Source organism: Oncorhynchus masou, chromosome 18 (genome assembly GCF_036934945.1).
Source record: "Oncorhynchus masou masou isolate Uvic2021 chromosome 18, UVic_Omas_1.1, whole genome shotgun sequence".
Taxonomy (NCBI): domain Eukaryota; kingdom Metazoa; phylum Chordata; class Actinopteri; order Salmoniformes; family Salmonidae; genus Oncorhynchus; species Oncorhynchus masou.
Genome location: NC_088229.1, coordinates 65,585,239 through 65,602,455, shown reverse-complemented (window position 1 = coordinate 65,602,455; position 17,217 = coordinate 65,585,239). Strand labels below are relative to the sequence as shown.

The window sequence follows — 17,217 nt, the reverse complement described above, 5'->3', positions numbered from 1 at the left end:
TTATGTCTCTGATGGTCAGAGTCTGACCTGTAAGTCTTTGGGTAAACCTGCGACGTTAAAGGTGTTTGACTGTTCCTTTCTGTTTGTGTACTGACCCACCAGACAAGTGCCTGCTCTTTAGAAGTTCGCTTCTCTGTGAGCTCCTATGTGTGATGCCTGACATCATTACTGTTGGAATTTCACGTCTGTAATATTCAAACATTGCAGTCAGGCTGCTAGTAAAAAAGTACAGCCGCTAGTACTGTGTCATCTATCTTAGTGCTAGGAAACAGCTTTTGCTGTGTCACTGACCCCCCAAAAAACAAAACAATTAAAATTGTTATGAACTTATTGTACACTCTTAGAAAAGAAGGTGCTATCTAAAACCTAACATGGTTATTCGGCCGTCCCCATAGGAGTACGCTTTGAAGAACCTTTTTGGTTCCAGGTAGAACCCCTTTGGTTCCAGGTAGAACTCTTTTGGGTTCCATGTAAAACCATTCCTGCAGAGCATTCTACAAGGAACCAAAAAGGGTTCTGCCTGGATCCAAAAATGTTTTTCCTATGGGAACAGCCGAAACCCCCTTTTGGACCCCTTTTTTTCTAATAGTGTACAGTATATGTGTCAAAATCATGCTTTTTTATCATACTTATCAACTTTTTACATGATGCTTACATTGTGAAGTCACACAACCAAAATCTTGTTCGAGCAAAACCAAAGACTTGTATAAGTGACAACTCCCGGAAGTCACCACAGTTCATTTGCATCTTCTTCAGACATGTCAGGGCACATTTATTGGTAGATCCGATTCGGTCATATCAAGGAGAGTCAAGAGGAAGTTGTTGTGCCACTCCTTGTCCAATAAGGTTATAGCCTCCAGATCTGCACTGTAGTGTTCACAGGAAGGATAACATAATTATTGTCACCCACACTAATGGGCAGTGGGGAGGCGGAAGGGCAGGTTTAATTACTAATCACCTGTATCCTGTTTTCCCATCAAACCAGCATCGTTAGTCCTTTGATGCCGACATCAGAGGGCCATAGATAGCAGTGCATCCACAGGTTGTGGGCAACAATCTCCCTTCCTCGCCTCACCAGTTATTATCTTCATCGTTTAAATGAAAGAGATCCACGGTGACGTCCCTATTCATGCAGTCGGTTATATTACATCCACTTATATTTACTTACAGTTCTTGGAAAATAACAGCCCACCAACATCCTCATTCAGATATGAATATACAGTATTAGAGTAAACTCTGACCCTAATATCTATTTTACAGCTGCTTTGGGTGCAACCAACTGGAGTAATTATAGACTACGAGGCTCACTTAAAGAGATGTGGGATCCAGTTCAACATTAAAAACATTAGAAGAAGACCAAAGGTTTCATCAGGAAGAAGGGTTATCGGTTAGCAGGTGGACTCTGCTGATGGTTATCGTTATGTTTCGTAGATGTTTAAAGATCTGTATTACAGTTACCTGTGTGTGCGATCACAGATCCAAAATCAGTTTTGTGATTAACTTAACTTAAGTTAACATTATGACGATCTTCTGATTGGTTCTCTTTTCTTTTTCTCAAATTAATTTTAAAGCTTACAGTTACATTTTTAGCATGTAGGACTCTATTCAATCTTTAAAGCTGAAGCGTGACGGATTCCACCCAATAGAAATGTGAAGGTAATTTCTGCTTAAGCCGACACATGTGGCGTTCACCGTGAACACAGTCTCCACTAAAGTGGGAACTTTGTCTTTACATTTCAATCCCGCTGTAAAGCTGAGCTTCCACCATGCGGATTGAACAGAGCCCTTAATGAAGAAAAAACACACAGTACACAGTATGTAGGACAAATAGTCTTGACCTCTACATCCAGATCAACAAAACACGCAGGTTCGAACGTGTGTGTTTATTAGCACATACTTGACCAAACACAATGCCCATTTCACATGAATGTGTTTGAGTTTTTCTAACTCTGTTTGTTTGCAAGTCTCTAGTTACACAACTACTCACAACTTCAAAGATGAGGGGGCTTTGAGGTACTCTGTAAAACATTCACACTGCCCTGTTCAGTAGAGGTGAATTGCTGTTTTATTGTATCGGACAGCAAAGAGGGGATCCATTATTTTACACCGAATGTTGGCTGATTATTAATGAATGAGTACCAGGCAGCAACCTGTACTTAATTAAAAGAGTACCCTTTCCCTTTAAGGGTGTAGATAAAAAATCACAATCCTTGCTTTGGAGTTTTAAAGATGTCCACTCTTTTCCTCAAATAATTAGCTCTATATCTAGTTGGTCGCTTCCGGTTTCCTCCTCGCCATTGTACTGAGATTCCATCCACATATGTTTCAGGTCCACCCCGCCGCCGAGAGAAAGCTGGGGAAAGCGCATGTATGGGTAGAGGACAACTGAAAACTGTATATCCCGTGCTTTGAAATGCCTACCCTCACTGCTTTATGTCGCTTGACAGCTTGACGTAAAGACAAACTCTTCAATTTCTCGTTAAGCCGGGGGAACGCAAAGGAAGTTGAACGCTGCGTCCAGAAAGAAAAAGTACTTTAAAGTGATGGGATGTTTGTGCACTGGGGATGTATTGGGGATACAGAAGTGTGTCCGTTTGATACATTGCTTCCCTTTCGAATTACATTAATTTGTTGTAGAAGCAGATTAATTCAATTAATTTGTTATTGTACCCACGGTACGCTAGTGATCTCAAATCCAATCAAACTTTATTTGTCACATGCGCCGAATACAACAAGTGGAGACTTTACTGTGAAATGCTTACTTACAAGCCCTTAAGCACGATCTGGGACAAGCATGACGACACTATCGCCACGCAGCATTCATACCTCCCTGCAAGTTCAGAGTTCAACATCGGAGTTCACTTTGTTATCTGAGTAAACTGGGAGTTACCATCATGCCTCTATATTATCGTCGCTGTCTGATGAAAACTGATCTCTAAATATGAACTTTTCAGGAAATTGAAAAAAATTAAAATTTTCTTCCTCATTAACGAACATACAATTATGAAACTTCATAAGCTATGCTGAATATATTTAGCTGTTCCTAGAGTCATGAAATGCTCAGAGTACATTGCGGAAAGTTTTCAATAAATTAAAAAAATATATAAAAAAGTATGGCATAATGGACTTGCAAGGGTTTTCATCATTTAATGATGATTTCTTTAGTTAGACCCTATGGTTCTTCTGCTCAGGATTAACATGTCAGAGGGAGTGTTTTGAGCCACAAGCTCCTCTATAAGTCACCGTAAAACAGCCATAACACAGGGAAAGGTCCTACACTGTGCATCACATTAAATCAGCGGTAGATGTTTGAGGTTAGGATTGCTGCAATGGAGGAAGTAATCACAGTATATAGCCTAATAGGTTATTAACTTAATAAGTGGAGTTTTGAAATCAAAAGACTAAAATAAAAGTAATAATAAAAAGTAACACAATAAGAATAACAATAATGAGGCTATATACAGGGGGTACCGGTACCGAGTCAGTGTGCAGGGGTACAGGCTAGTTGAGGTAATCTGTACATGAAGGTGGGGGTGAAGTGACTATGCGTAGGTAGCAAACAAACAGCGAGTAGCAGCAGTGTACAAAAGGGAGGGGGGGTCAATGTAAATTTGATTAGTTGTTCAGCAGTCTTATGACTTGGGATAGAAGACTTGGTGCTCCGGCACTGCTTGCCGTGCGGTAGCAGAGTAAACAGTCTATAACTTGGGTGACTGGAGTCTCTGACAATTTTATGGTCTTTCTCTGACACCACCTATTGTATAGGTCCTGGATGGCAGGAAGCTTGGCACCAGTGATGTACTGGGCCGTTCGCACTACCCTCTGTAGCACCTTACAGTCAGATGCCGAGCAGTTGCCATACCAGGCAATGATGCAACCGGTCAGGATGTTTTAGAACTGAAGCAGCGTACATCAATAGAGTTTTAACGGTTGTATACCTTGTTATAAATAGGTCTCCTTTGACAGCATCGATTCATTTCCCCGTTCCCTTGGTAGTTCTCTAAACAAGTGAATTATTACATGCAGTAATGTGCAAATTATTTCGTAAGACGGTTAAATATCGTCACACTCTTTATTTCAAATAAAAAATATAGACATTTATATCAGAATCTATATAAACTCGTATAAATCAGAGTTGATACATGTAAATAGAGCACCTTCTTCGAATAGTTGTGACTAAAAATAATTAAGTGCCATCATCTATCTATATGTTATGTACAATACAGTAATTTACTGTAATAATCCTATCTCAAGTTCCATAGAGAAACAATCACAACTACTCTTGTCATTTTTGAAGAACAAAATCTGAAAAACCACACAAAAACAGTCCCAATAGAAAACTCCTTCCTCTCCACTTCGCTTGTCGGAAATCACACCAGTCCTTTAGTTTTTGAATTTCTGAAAAGCTAAGGAAATCCGTGGATTGCTGCTGACAGTTTGTTGATTCAATGTCTTTGGCAAGTGTGCAGACTTCGAGATGCCTTGCTGTTGTGCTCCCCTCTCTGTGTTCTGCAGGACAAGCCGCCTCCACAGTCACACCGTTGAAATATCTCCAAACCGTGTGTTCCTTTCCTTTGGTGTTTGGTGCAGACCTGACCTTCTTGCACCACTGGCTTGCAGATCTTGGACCAGAAATGGCGAGCACAGCAAAGTCCCTCTGTGCAATCCGAAGACCTCAGGCAGTTCTCACCTTCCAGACCTGAACAAATAAGTTACATGAGTATATTGTAGGCTTTGTTTATAACAAGACATAGATCGCCCTGAGTCCATTTTCAATAGTTCATTTCATAGCTGATTCGTTACATACCTTTTGGGGTTTGTGAAAGATCTTGTGTGGGCAACTTGGAGTGCAGTTCCACTGTAGAGTTCTCCTCGTGTGTATTGAAGATTGGCATTCCGATGAGCTGAACGATCTCAGGATTGCTGGGCAAACACAGGCCTAGGAAGAAAACAAGAAGATCAAACATGAGATGATGTGCTTGAAATTTCACTAGCTCCTTCAAAAAAGTGTGTAGAATTACTCAAATTCAACTACACTTCTCTTCAAAAGATCAAAGCAGTGAGGAATGGCATTAGATAACATATTCTAAATGCACAATAAAACATATTAGATTGTGTAATTTAACATGAACGTGTTGGGACTTGTAGGCAAATCACCATTACTGCACTGGTTGCCAGGGCAGCACACAGCGTCCCGGATACAGCGCTTCCTGCGCTTCTTGCATGGGAGACAGGCACCTCGGGACTCCAAGCAGAAACCATGGTCACCGCACTCCTCATCGGCAGAGCAACTCAAAGACTGAAAGGAGAAAGTCAGATGATTAATTTTATGAATTCAACTTTTTAGAATACTTGCCAATTTAAATTGTAGTCTATGTATATTGCTGATGTTAAACTGCTCAATGTAACTATGAGGGAAACTACGGTCCATTTTAAAACCTCCAAATTAAACACAATGGATAGGCTATTTTGATCAATATAAAATTGCCCAGTCTTATGATTTATGGGATGCTGAGCTTACCTGTACGGTATCAATTGCCAGGTTTTGGGTCCCGCTGTCAAATGTAAATTCGTCAGGGCTTGCGCTGACTGGGTGACTCGGACCCGCCACTCCAGGTATGTTCTTGATGGCATTTGAGTTGAGAAACACTGATCCAGCGCATGCAGAATGAAAGTATCCGACCATCATGTAAAAGGCAGCGGAAAAAACGAATGGCAGGATAATTGTCATTGTAGAAATGGTTATTTTGTGGAGAAATGGTTCCAATTTCAATAAGCAATAGTAGCCTATATAGATCGAGGGCAGGTAGGAGCGCACTAGTAAAGCGGAGTAGGGCTACCTCTGTAATCCGATGATTCCCGATGTGCGATTTATACATGTGGAGTTGTTTGCATTCCCGCCCCCAGCTATGTGTAACAAAGGAGTGGATGACATTTCAAAGGGTTCGAGCTCATGACGCATCCCACAGCAAGTAAGGCTACCCACCCATTGGCCGGGAATCCTAATCCAAAACGTCTCGCAATGTTTGTGTCCAATTATCAATGACTCTTCGCGAGATGACATCAAACAGACACCGACACATTCTTTTCTTGGACACGTTACCAGCATTTGAAGCGAGATAATATAAATAGGCATATCACCAAAACGCAGCTACAATGTATAGACGATGGAATAGGATAGGCCTACATTTTACTCATCCTTTTTGGCAGTTTATCAACATTTATTGAGAAATGTGCAGCCTCTTTTATCCCACAAAGGTGCCACTTGTACTTCTAGTCAAATATTTCGATAGGATGAAAATACTAACGGGGTGTATGGTACATCGTTTTTCGTTGTAAACCTAGCCTACTGTTTATAAATCAGTTATAACTTTAGAACTATAGTTGCTTTCGTTGACCACAGACGACGCATTGGGTGATTATTCAAGACATTTTCTCCCCATTATGAACAGCATTTGATCGGTAATTGTAAGGAGAGAACTTTGAAATGCACTTGATTAAACAAGGCGGCGAGGATCAAAGAGAAATATGCAAATCACAGAGTGAAAAGTTTACCGAATAAATTACCATTCAGGCTAACTGCTTAAAAAATATGAGTTGATGATTAGCACCCCGCGATAAGGAATTCACATCGGTCTCTCTGAACCTTAATCTGTAGCCTGTAAAACAATTAGACACACAAGTATTCCCTTCCCCTCAGATAAAGATAAAGCCTAACCTCTAAAGCACCTCTTGTGTTGATGTAGTCTGTGCCAATTCCAACAATACTGAGAAAGTAGAGGCATAGGCCTGCTAACCTATAGGTCTATGACAGCTATTTGACAATCAAAAGTTTAAATCAATAATTATTTGAATAATTCTAGAGAGAATTCTAACTGTTGCTTAATATCAGGTTATGAAAGACAGTCTGTCTAGTTGGAAAAACATGTCGGGTCTTAAATCAGGAATAGTGGTTTAGAAAACGGTATATAAAAAAAGGTTAGCCTATAAAATAGAAATACAAACCCAAAACATCTCATTTGAGAAGTTTAAAAAGTGGAAAATGAATAAAATCTTTAGAAGACTATAGGGAATTGCATCATGACTGAATAAATACAAAAAAAGAACAGTTATATTTTAAAGTGATTAAAATATTTTCCAAATTTGAACCATAGCCTAAATAACTGAACCAGCTCATTGAGAGAAGTATGCAGGAACAAAATACGATTTAACAGTTTCAAAGTGCACGTCTGACAAATACTTTGGGAAAGCCTTCCTAATAAAGGGCTTTGATGTTGTTGACAGAGGTTAGTTAGGCTATACACTTCATTAAACGTGAATTGGCCGCCTTCATCCCAATTCTTTGGTCTGTAGGCTTTGTTTTAATTGTACATCCAAAGCCTACAGTGGTGTAAAATGAAGCTTGTGTAAAGGCCCCTTTGATGAGGACAGATCAAACAGCCCTGAACCCCCATGCCTTAATCAGACTACAGCAGCCATGGCGTTTTTACAAACAGTCCGTTTGCTCGGCTTTTAGCGGCTTTTACCAGACATTGTACTCAGCCAATTCATTTGGTTGGATGCCAGGTAATCCTGTTTGGAAATGCCTGGTTGCGGCCTAATCCATTCATCCTACAATAGACCCTCCCTAAAGTGTTAAATAAACATACAATCAGTTTATGTTGGATTGAAATAATAAAGTGGCAGACAATTCACTTCCTAGTTTAGCAAGATAATAAGGCTATCTATCGCCCGGAGGGTCAGGTGTTCAGAAAGCTCCCTCCCGTGGTGAGAAAGAGTGACCACCAGACGACGTAATAACAGTTTCTTTATCATGTAATTCGCTCAAATGCGCTGCCTTGTAGTTACAGGCCCAGTACAAAAGACCAGTAAAGATCAGGGAGTAGCCAGAGAACAGCTTCACCAAATAAAAAAAGCAGCATCTCCATTCATATTGATTGAAAGTAACATTTTATTGTAAGAAAAAAGGCATACAAATAGCTGGACTATAAAAAAAAGCAACGAGCCAAATAACGACGACAGTTTAAGTTGTCTGACCTTGTCATGCAGCATTAAAACAAATATTGAAGATATATTTTGGATGCCATCGAGTTAAGGCACTTTCAATAATGCCAAAAAGCCATGTAATGATGCTCAGTACTGGGGCGAGCGACTTCACAGTCATTCAGTGGATGATGGCGATAACATGAAAAGATAATTCAAGTTTGAGGAAATATGTCACGATATTTCACATGACAAAACATTCAAACACAAATATTCAAATTAAATAATGATTTTCATAAGTATATCCGACTCATATACAAATCACAAAAATATCAGCACTACATATTTATGTACAGAAATATTTACTTCTGGTCCTACAATAAATAATATTCATAGTGTTTTCAAAGTCAGTATAAACATTTGAAATTATGATAATGTATTTGGGGCCTGTAGAATGGCAGTCATCTTGTCATTCATTTAGAAATTATCATATTGTAAAGGTCCATGTTGATGGGAAATGAATCATGTGAATTGTAGAATAATCTCTATGACAAACTGACTGTATTTTGCCATGTATCAAAGTCCACTTGCTATCGCCCAAAATTCCCAGTGTTTGACATCACCTCCTGTGTCCCTCTGGTATAAGCCTGTTTTTGTATCAGTACCAATTTGCCCTCTAGTGGTAAACAATGTTCTTGGCTGTTTCTCCACTTGATGGCTCGATCATCCCTTTACTTAATAAATAACTAAATGGTAATACACTGAAAGTCAAATATGTCCTTGCAACTCAATTTGGCAAAATAGTTTTATCAATCAAACAACTTTGATATAAACGGTGTAATTACACGTGTTCAATTGTGTGTATGCTTGTGTGCGTTTTCGAATGGAATACAGTACGCATTATATACAATATATAATCTTTATGTGCTGTCATCGTAAGTGTAATATGATACAAAGGAACTTGTAAAAAATAACATTTCGATTATTGATGACAAGCGTTTAGAAGAGTGTCAACTCCCCTGTTGGAATCGTGGTCCTGAAGACGCTACAACAGACAGCTGGAATCTCCCTCTCAGTCCCACTCGACTCAGTATCACAAGTAATCACTGAAAACACTGGTAAGTGCTAACAGCCACAACATAAACCTAAATATACAAATATGCGACAACAACAAAAAACTCTCCATGAGGCGATCCATGGTTGATGGTGATGTTGGGAGACTGAAGGGGACTTCTGTCAGCTAGATCATTAGTCCCAATGTCACCTCAGAGGAGAGTGGAGCAACATCGGCAAAGGCATCTCGGTGACCCAGAGCGGTATGACTGCCCCCTTCACTGTCACTGTCGGTTCACAGCATCATCAACTGTCTGTCTGTCTATCTGTGCTCTGCAGCCAAACCCTTGAAGGGCTTCCCCAGGAAAGGGCGACTGGCCAGAGAGGCTACTACACATGGATTTAAAAATCTGTGTCCCAGCCAGACATGTCATCTGGAGGAGGGTCATCGTTGTCCTCTGGGAAACTGTCAAAGTTGCTTGTGTCAGTTGACGATGAGACCTGATGGAGAAGAGGAGGAGGGGCTGGATTAATGGCATGTCACGCTATAATATTGAAAACTAAGCCTATACTGGCCTGCTATTTTAAAATGATGCATATTTTGACTTACATCAGGGATGATTGGAGGAGTCAGGGTTCCTTTCCTCAACCCCTCCCAATTAAAGCCTTCAAACCATCTGAGATTCAAACAGAAAAAAAACTGTTATCTTAGCTGTTGTTTTTTTGGTCTGCAGTGCAATCATGGCCATTAGCTTACTTGACTTACTTGTGCTTTTGGATATCTTTGACTCCATTTTTCAAGTTTCCAAGTCTTTCCGAAGGATTGTCCCTGCATAGTTTCTTTATCAAATTGGCAGCATTTTTGGTGATCTTCTTTGGAAATTCAATCATGTCGATTCCTCTCAGGATAATATTATATGTCTTCATTGGATCTGGCCCTGAAAATGGCGGGCTGAAAAAGAAACAGGAGCATTCATTTAAAAACAAATAGGTGGTCACAGGTATGGGAGACAGTGCAGGCATTCCTTCTGATCCCAGGCACTTATTCTACAGAAGATATACAATAAGATAACCTATGGACAGCCATATCCACAATCGTCCTTCTCACCTTCCAGTCAGGAGTTCATACATGAGGATCCCCAATGACCAGTAGTCAGCGGAGATGTCATGCCCCTTGTTCAGGATGATCTCAGGTGCCACGTACTCCGGGGTCCCGCAGAAAGTCCATGTCTTCTTCCCAAACCCAATCTTCTTGGCAAAGCCAAAGTCCACCTGTGAAAAGACAGAAGAGCCAATGAGATCCATTGTATGGACACCCTTTCCAACAGGTCCTTTGGGTCTTGAGCCATATTCTTATACTGCAGGTGTGGAGGTGTCTTCAGGACTTTGTGGCTCTGTCCACTCACCAGTTTGGCATAGCCTCTGTGATCCAGAATGAGGTTCTCTGGTTTGAGATCTCGGTAGATGATCCCTTTGGAATGCAGGTAAGCAAAGGCCTCCACCACACAGGCTGTGTAGAACCGTGTGGTCGAGTCTTCAAATGAACCTCTGCAATGATGAAAACAGTATTCATACATATTAATTCATACATACATATGGCGCCAAGGGAAAGCAAGGCAACATGGTGTCATTTGAAAGTGAGTTGGTTGAGTTTTATTTTCCATACCTGTCCCTAAGTATGGTCCAGAGCTCCCCCCCAAGGCAAGCCTCCATCAACATGTAGAGATACTTGGCATCTTTGAATGTCCTATACAGCCTGAAACACAAAGAATATGTATTAAAAAAAACGTGTAAACTGTAAATTACATCCTTTTCTTGAGGATAATGAACAATGGTGTAAAGTACTAAGTAACATACTTTAAAGTACTTCTTAAGTATTGGGGGGTATCTGTACTTTACTATTTATATTTTTGGCAACTTTTACTTCACTGCATGTACTTTTTATTACATACATTTTCCCTGACACTCAAAAGTACTCATTACATTTTGAATGCTTAGCAGGACAGGAAAATGGTCCAATGCCCCTGATCTGGCGGACTTACTAAACACAAATGCTTTGTTTGTAAATTATGTCTGAGGGTTGGAGTGTGCCCAACAAAAAAAACATCTAAAATTGGGCCATCTGGTTTGCTTAATATCAGGAATTTGAAACTATTTATACTTTTACTTTCAATACTTAAGCACATTTTAACAATCCCATTTACTTTTGACAATTAAGTCTATTTAAAACCAAATACTTTTATACTTTTACTCAAGTAGTATTTTACAGGGTGACTTTCACTTTTACTTTAGTAATTTTCTATTAAGGTATCTTTACTTTTACTCAAGTATAACAATTGAGTACTTTTTCCACCACTGATAATGAAGCAGTCTATGGGTAAAGATACCAGGAGAGATACCTGGCTGAGATTGCGCAACCTCTCTACATCTAGCTAGTTTCTGACTGTATCTATAGTGACCTGACAATGAAGTCCGAGTGGGCCTCCTGCATGATCTGCTTCTCGGAGCGGATGTGCTCCTGTTGCCGCGTGTCCACGATGTGCCTCTTCTTCAGGATCTTCATCGCAAACGTTTTGATCTCATCACTTTTGAGCTGCACCTGTAGAAGGACACAGACGATGCAAGGTAATTGAGCATCTCAAGGTCAACGACCACTAAAAGCAAACTGAACAACATCTGCGTTGTAAACAAATACTGGCTGTGAAGAGCAAGTCTTAGTTCAGCCATTTTAACACTTGTTCTATAAGGGCCCAGTAATAGCAGATGCGTCATGGGTCTATTCGTGACGCCTGACGACTTAGAAATAGTTTAACCGGGAACAGACATTCTTCACATTGCGTATCTCAGGGAGCACCTACATGTCCATCATTCAATACCCGGGCTGTCATTCAATACCCGGGCTGTCATTCAATCCCAGGGCAGTGAACACGATGCCTGGGGACAGGAGAAAGGCCACTTGATTTTACTGAGGTTGCCGCATTGCCTAAAATAGGGCAGGGGATTCCTCTTTAGGAAAAGCTGGGCTTTTCCTTTGCCTTAACTCTCTGAGACCCCGCTGGTACCCATTGCGCCATGCTAGCGCTCACCTGATCTCTCCCTCTCAACTTTTCTCTGTCTGTTTACATGCTCTCATGTGTATGGTTTAAAATCAGATTTTATTACTGTGGCTGTGTCAGCTGTTTAAGTTTATATACATTTTTACTGACAAAATGATGATTGCGCATTGCATTCAAAATATATTAATATTCATTCAAAATATAAATTGTGTGTATTTTTTGTGTGTAATTATAAACTGGGTGGTTCGAGCCCTGATTGCTGATTGTCTGACAGCCATGGTAAATTGGCCATATACCACACCTCCTCGGGCCTTATCACTTAATTATAAGCCAATCAATGTTACAACTAGACATAATATTGATGTCTTGGCCCACATTTGGTGTTAGTAAACATCACAAATATATTATGCCTATACTACATATTCAAGCAGGCTGAAGTTGTAATGTTTCTGAGAACTCATTTGCTATGTGACACTGTGGGTCACGCAGGTTGACGTTTATTGGGATGAGTCTTGTTCTGGAGGCAGAGCTGAGCGATTTCCACTAATGTTACAACTAGACATAATATTGATGTCTTGGCCCACATTTGGTGTTAGTAAACATCACAAATATATTATGCCTATACTACATATTCAAGCAGGCTGAAGTTGTAATGTTTCTGAGAACTCATTTGCTATGTGACACTGTGGGTCACGCAGGTTGACGTTTATTGGGATGAGTCTTGTTCTGGAGGCAGAGCTGAGCGATTTCCACTAATGTGCAAGCTGCAAAGTCAAAATTGTCTGAATCGTAAAAATGCATGAAAATAAAATTTGCTTTTTGGTCTTAATTTAAGGTTAGAGTTAGGCATAAGGTTAACCCTGTAGTTAAGGTTAAGGTTAGAGTTGGGTTTAAAATAAAAATTTATGACTTCGTGGCTATGCCAGCTAGTGACAACCCTGCAGAGCTGCCTCCAGTACATGAGTCATCCCAATAAATGCCATCCTGTGTGGGTCACAAGGCAGGGCTCCATTACCTCTTCTGCCCTCATAGTGGAAAGTTACTTTGAATAGACATTCTGGACCTGAGCTGGCTGAGACTGCTCCATCATAGAACAAGAAGACCCACTGGTCTTTCCTATCCCTTCTGATGTCACTCAATTACATTCAAACTTCCCTCTTTATTCCCTGCCAATGGTTTAAAATGAAATAGGACATGTGCCTCAGGCACGGTCTGGAAATGTAGAGCTCCACAAATCAGGCCTTCGATAGATTCAACAAGGTGTCTGCACCGAATGACGTTCCCTTGAAATTAAATCATTGGCAGTAATCGTGTTTACCCTTCAGAACATCCTAGCAGTTTTACCATCGTTGGAAAAAGTAACATTATCATTGATGAGCAACCGTGTCTATTCAGTCTACCCAGTTGACACTGTAGGACAAGACATTGGAAGTGTAACAGCGTACAAAGAGAGAAAGGGAGGGAGAGAGAGAGAGAGAGACAGAGAGAGACATCATAGACAATACATACTTTATTTAAACATCCTACCAGCTCCACGCGTCCGAAACCTCCGACCCCCAACGTGTCAATGATGTTGAAGTCCACCAGCTTCAGGTTACAGAAGAAGGCGTTCTCCGCTTCGTATCTGAATTTTTTGAAGTGGAAAAAGGGAAACTTCTTAGAAGTCTGGATGGAGTAGGAGGTGATTGGGAATGACAGTGGCGGGGATGGAGCCGGGAGACTGTTCTGGCGCTCCCTCTCTTTCCGCACTGGGAAAGGTATCATCAACTCACGCATCTTGTCCTCACTTTGGTCTGACCAAGTAAAGTACTGAAAAACAATAAATTGGACCCCTCTGACAAAAGTCAATGATATGGTCAATAGAAAGAAATTATCTGCCTTGCAGGACAAAGATGTTATGTTGCTTCACGAACACGTTCTACACAGCATCTGTAAGAGTTCTTTCTCGAAAGTGGAGTTAAGGTGCCATTTCCAGTTCACATTTCGAGGGTTCGAATATAGCTTTATCTGTATGTGGAAGATTGGTGTATTGGCCAGGTCTTCAGATTCTGTCTGCATGTATCTCAGTCTGTCTAGGCTTCCTCAGTCCCCTGGGTGTTGATTTCAGAGTCCAACAATTACAACCTTCAAGGTAGACATCCGTACTTTGAAGTAACAACCAGGAGTATTGCAAACAAAACAAAGGAAATAGACAGACATAGACTTCTGGTAGAGGTATCCCTCTAAAAGTTCGATCCAAGAAAGTTGAATCCAACACTGAAAAAACGTGTGCTCTGCAGACGGGCAATGAACGTTACAGTACACCTTCTTAGACCACAAGTTAAGAAGAGACTAAAGCCTTGAAACCAGACTGCAGGACAGCGAGCGACTAAGGTGTGTGTCCATGCCAAAACAAAAAGCCAAATGTTCTCAGCTCCAAGTACCAGTGACTACTAATACTGCCTGGCTGATCCCACTGGTATTTTTAGCACGTGGACATTGCTTGAGGTTTACCCAGTTACCAAGGCTCTCACACCTTTCCCTGCTGCCAAACTGAGCCTCCATCATCTGCAAGGCCTTACACCTCACTGATAAACTTCAGCTGCTGATCACATCTCCATAGAAAACCACTATGGACAGGATTTGGTCCCTCACTGAGCTGATGTGGAGAGAGTAATTTTCCTGATTTCCGATTAGTTTGAACCAACTTGGTTGTTAATGACAATCATGAGGTACGGTCTTCAATTCAGCTAATTGGTGAATGAGTGAATAATCAATTATTCACTCCTACAGTCTTAGTAAAAAAAGGTGCTATCTAGAACCTAAAATGGTTCTTTGGCTGTCCACATAGGAGTTCCCTTTGAATAACCCTATTTGGTTCCAGGTAGAACCCTTTTGGTTCCAGGTAAAATCCTTTTGGGTTCCATGTAGAACCCTTTCCACAGAGGGAACATGGAACCCAAAAGGGTTCTACCTGGAACTCCTATGGGGATAGCCGAATAACCCTTTGGGAATCCTAATAGTGTATAATAATCTTGTGTGGTTGTATGGAAAATCTACCAGATATATCCTGTGAACAGGGGCTATCAGGTTGTTTCCCTGCAGTGAACAGACATCTGAGCTCCTGAGTGATCCCCAGGATCTGTTGGGAATGTGACTAAGTGTCGGCTTCAACTGTCCCATTTTATGCTGGGAATTATCTCCCATCTTCAATGTGAGTTTGAAGTGATCAAAACAGGGAGGAGCCATATCATTTTAGTAGTATAACCTCAACACACACCCACTGTATCACATGATGCTGGTGGGAAGTGAGTCCCAAGAGACAGGGGAAGAGTGGAGTGGTTACTGGCTACTAGCCACTTCTGTGACAAGCTTCTAGGAAAGTGATGACATCTTCGCACTCCCTGGCAGTGTGTAGAACCTGACACCAGCCAATAAGAGAGGAACATGATGGGGGCCTGCATCGAGGGATGAATCACACCATGCACACACCAACACATCAACCTGTGTTGGCCCTCAGTCTTCACACAACAAGTGCCACTAGCTTTTTATGAGCTATTGGAATCAGAAATGGAAAAAGTCTTGCATCTCAACACGGGTTGGGTGCCTTGCCAGATGTAAGCCGTTACTGAGGCCAATGTCAACCAAACGCACATGGGCTGACCGCTCATCGGAATGGTGACCCACTACTGAAACACTACTCATTATGCCGAACAATAGGTTCAGGGCTTATAGGTCGACTCTCAACTGAGGCTGTGTAGACGGTATAAAGGCCTTACCGAAGGCCACCCAATAATTTCAAAATTTACAGGACCAAATATCTAGTCAATGTCTAATTAAATGCTCAACTCATGCAAATTGTATTTTTATAGTTCTAATAGAATGTGTCGTATTTCAAATCTGTGTGAATCCTAGGGTTTTTCTTTTCTGTTTATATAGTAACGTTTTTTTTTTACCCCCCCAAATGTGGCCACCTGACTTGTTGTGGAGTCTATTCCGCCACTCAACTCTCTCGAGGCCTTAAGTGGTAAAAGGTTACGGGTGGGGTGTCACATGATGTAATTGGTGGCCTGCTGACAGAAGCTATGCTGAGTGATGTCTTCAGTGGACAGGACTGAGAGGGGACTCAGCGGTGTGGTGATTCTCCACAACGTCGTCAGTCAGTCTCATTCTTCTGTCCCAGGGTAGCCCATGACTTTGATAAAGCTGTGACGAGGTTTAGGTTAACAGTGATCTTCTCTTAAATCAAGACGGTGAATGGAGACACAAGATTGAATTCTAGACTCTCAAACCATATGGATATTTTTTCACTGCCCTTATGGGGCACTTGAAGCCTACTGACCTAAGACGACCCTTTACACAACGCCATATAGACTACAATCCTATCCGGGTGCTAGAAAAGACATGTCTCCAAAACACAACATTTCATCATATGGATACTAAAGCCACACAATGTCCTGTTATGAGACACGAATACTTAAAAACATTTTTTTGTAAAAAATCCTTCCTTCCTCTCCAATTCAATTTATCTATGCTACTGCCCCCTTGCCCCTCAAAATACCTGACCTGCTGCTGAAAAGTGTGATCACAACACAACAGTCGCATTCCTCCATTCTGACATGTTCACTACACTATTGCTGCCGTGGCAGCTGTCAAAATATACGCTAAGTCCGAACCTGTGGCTGGATGAGGCCGCTCACCTCAGGGGTCAATGCACAACTAAGACCGACCCATAGGGGTTTGACCCCCACATGGTTCACAATAAAGCGACCACATGGGCAGAGACGACAAAAAAAACCATCCTTATTGAAACCAGCTGCCAGGTGTGAACGTACAATGCAGCATTTTGACCCGATTACGCCCCCTTGATCTGCGGACCTGACAACTCAAGCCTGGGTCAGTTCAACACGGTGTTATCCTTGTCACATTGTGTTTCGTTCATTCAGGCTACCTTGTATCTTGTATTGTAAGTAATGCCCGTGTTGATCAATCGTGCAGCCTTTGATGTTGTTGACTTTTGATGATCTCAAACTATTTGACTCCCACCATGTACTTGTAATTGTAGCTTGAATTGAATTTAGCTACTGCCCGATTTTCTATTAAACTTCTATTGAACTGTTGGTTGAATACACTAGTACAGCTGCTA

The 17,217-nt window shown here is 41.1% G+C and overlaps 2 protein-coding genes across 3 annotated transcripts in view; both read right to left on the bottom strand.

Annotated features, from left to right (window-relative positions):
• Positions 1-4,058: 4,058 nt before the first annotated feature.
• LOC135503764 (dickkopf-related protein 1-like) lies at positions 4,059-5,838 on the bottom strand. The gene is made up of 4 exons (XM_064921906.1): positions 5,522-5,838; positions 5,158-5,299; positions 4,808-4,939; positions 4,059-4,699 (listed from the first exon to the last, which is right to left on the bottom strand). The coding sequence occupies exons 1-4, from the start codon at positions 5,729-5,731 to the stop codon at positions 4,446-4,448; spliced, it is 738 nt and encodes a 245-aa protein (XP_064777978.1). The 5' UTR covers positions 5,732-5,838; the 3' UTR covers positions 4,059-4,445.
• A 2,085-nt stretch (positions 5,839-7,923) lies between these two features.
• Positions 7,924-17,217, bottom strand: part of LOC135505144 (cGMP-dependent protein kinase 1-like) — a 189,801-nt gene continuing 180,507 nt past the window's right edge. For both annotated transcript variants that reach the window (XM_064924272.1, XM_064924271.1), the window contains exons 10-17: positions 13,620-13,716; positions 11,496-11,635; positions 10,703-10,792; positions 10,443-10,584; positions 10,145-10,308; positions 9,803-9,988; positions 9,647-9,713; positions 7,924-9,537 (exon numbers count right to left, since the gene is read on the bottom strand). In XM_064924272.1, coding sequence (XP_064780344.1) covers positions 9,439-9,537; positions 9,647-9,713; positions 9,803-9,988; positions 10,145-10,308; positions 10,443-10,584; positions 10,703-10,792; positions 11,496-11,635; positions 13,620-13,716 — 985 coding nt within the window. In that variant the 3' untranslated portion in view covers positions 7,924-9,438. The remainder of the gene's footprint in view (positions 9,538-9,646; positions 9,714-9,802; positions 9,989-10,144; positions 10,309-10,442; positions 10,585-10,702; positions 10,793-11,495; positions 11,636-13,619; positions 13,717-17,217) is intronic.

Bases quoted from the DNA above. Each gene is read 5' to 3' on its own strand.
- LOC135503764 (XM_064921906.1), bottom strand. From the start codon at position 5,731: ATGACAATTATCCTGCCATTCGTTTTTTCCGCTGCCTTTTACATGATG. The intron at 5,300-5,521 runs GTAAGCTCAGCA...TTCTCCTTTCAG, and splicing joins TGGCAATTGATACCGTACAG to TCTTTGAGTTGCTCTGCCGA. The intron at 4,940-5,157 runs GTGATTTGCCTA...TTTTCTTCCTAG, and splicing joins TGGCAACCAGTGCAGTAATG to GCCTGTGTTTGCCCAGCAAT.